The 445-nt window shown below is 41.3% G+C and overlaps 1 protein-coding gene across 2 annotated transcripts in view; it reads right to left on the minus strand.

The window, feature by feature from the left end:
* Nucleotides 1–445, minus strand: part of LOC119592566 — a gene marked incomplete at its 3' end in the record, with an annotated part of 11,187 nt that overhangs the window by 8,478 nt on the left and 2,264 nt on the right. For both annotated transcript variants that reach the window (XM_037941441.1, XM_037941442.1), the window contains 1 exon segment: nucleotides 46–215. In XM_037941441.1, the coding sequence (XP_037797369.1) occupies nucleotides 46–215 (170 nt within the window).

A 445-nucleotide genomic window follows, 5' to 3' on the forward strand; every position in this document is an offset into this window, starting at 1 on the left:
TTCCGTGCAGAGAACAATTCTCTAATAGGTAGGCCATACACTAACCTGCCAGTCGAGAAGACCATAAGTACTGACATCCTTAGGCCTGTAGCCCACGGTGTAGAAAAGCCCTGGCTGGAACTGCGTAAGGTACAGAGGCGTTTCCCAGCTTACTTCGAGCTCACGATACGACCCTGTCTGGCTGATCTTAACGTCGTCAGCCGGGTTGGGTCGAACTGTGGGAGAAAAGGTAAGATAGCATAAATCCACTTTTTTTATTATAGGATTATTGTTGTAGGAATGATTTTTACGAATGTGGAATTTTTTGTTATAGAAATGGGGCGTTGAGAATTCTACACTTAGTTTGTAAGTAGTTTTCCATGTGTGGAAAACAATATGGAAACATGATAAAGATAAACGGGATATTTCGTTCAATAAACACTGACGATTGTATCCTTGATTTGAT

This window comes from Penaeus monodon, chromosome 30 (genome assembly GCF_015228065.2).
Source record: "Penaeus monodon isolate SGIC_2016 chromosome 30, NSTDA_Pmon_1, whole genome shotgun sequence".
Taxonomy (NCBI): Eukaryota; Metazoa; Arthropoda; class Malacostraca; order Decapoda; family Penaeidae; genus Penaeus; species Penaeus monodon.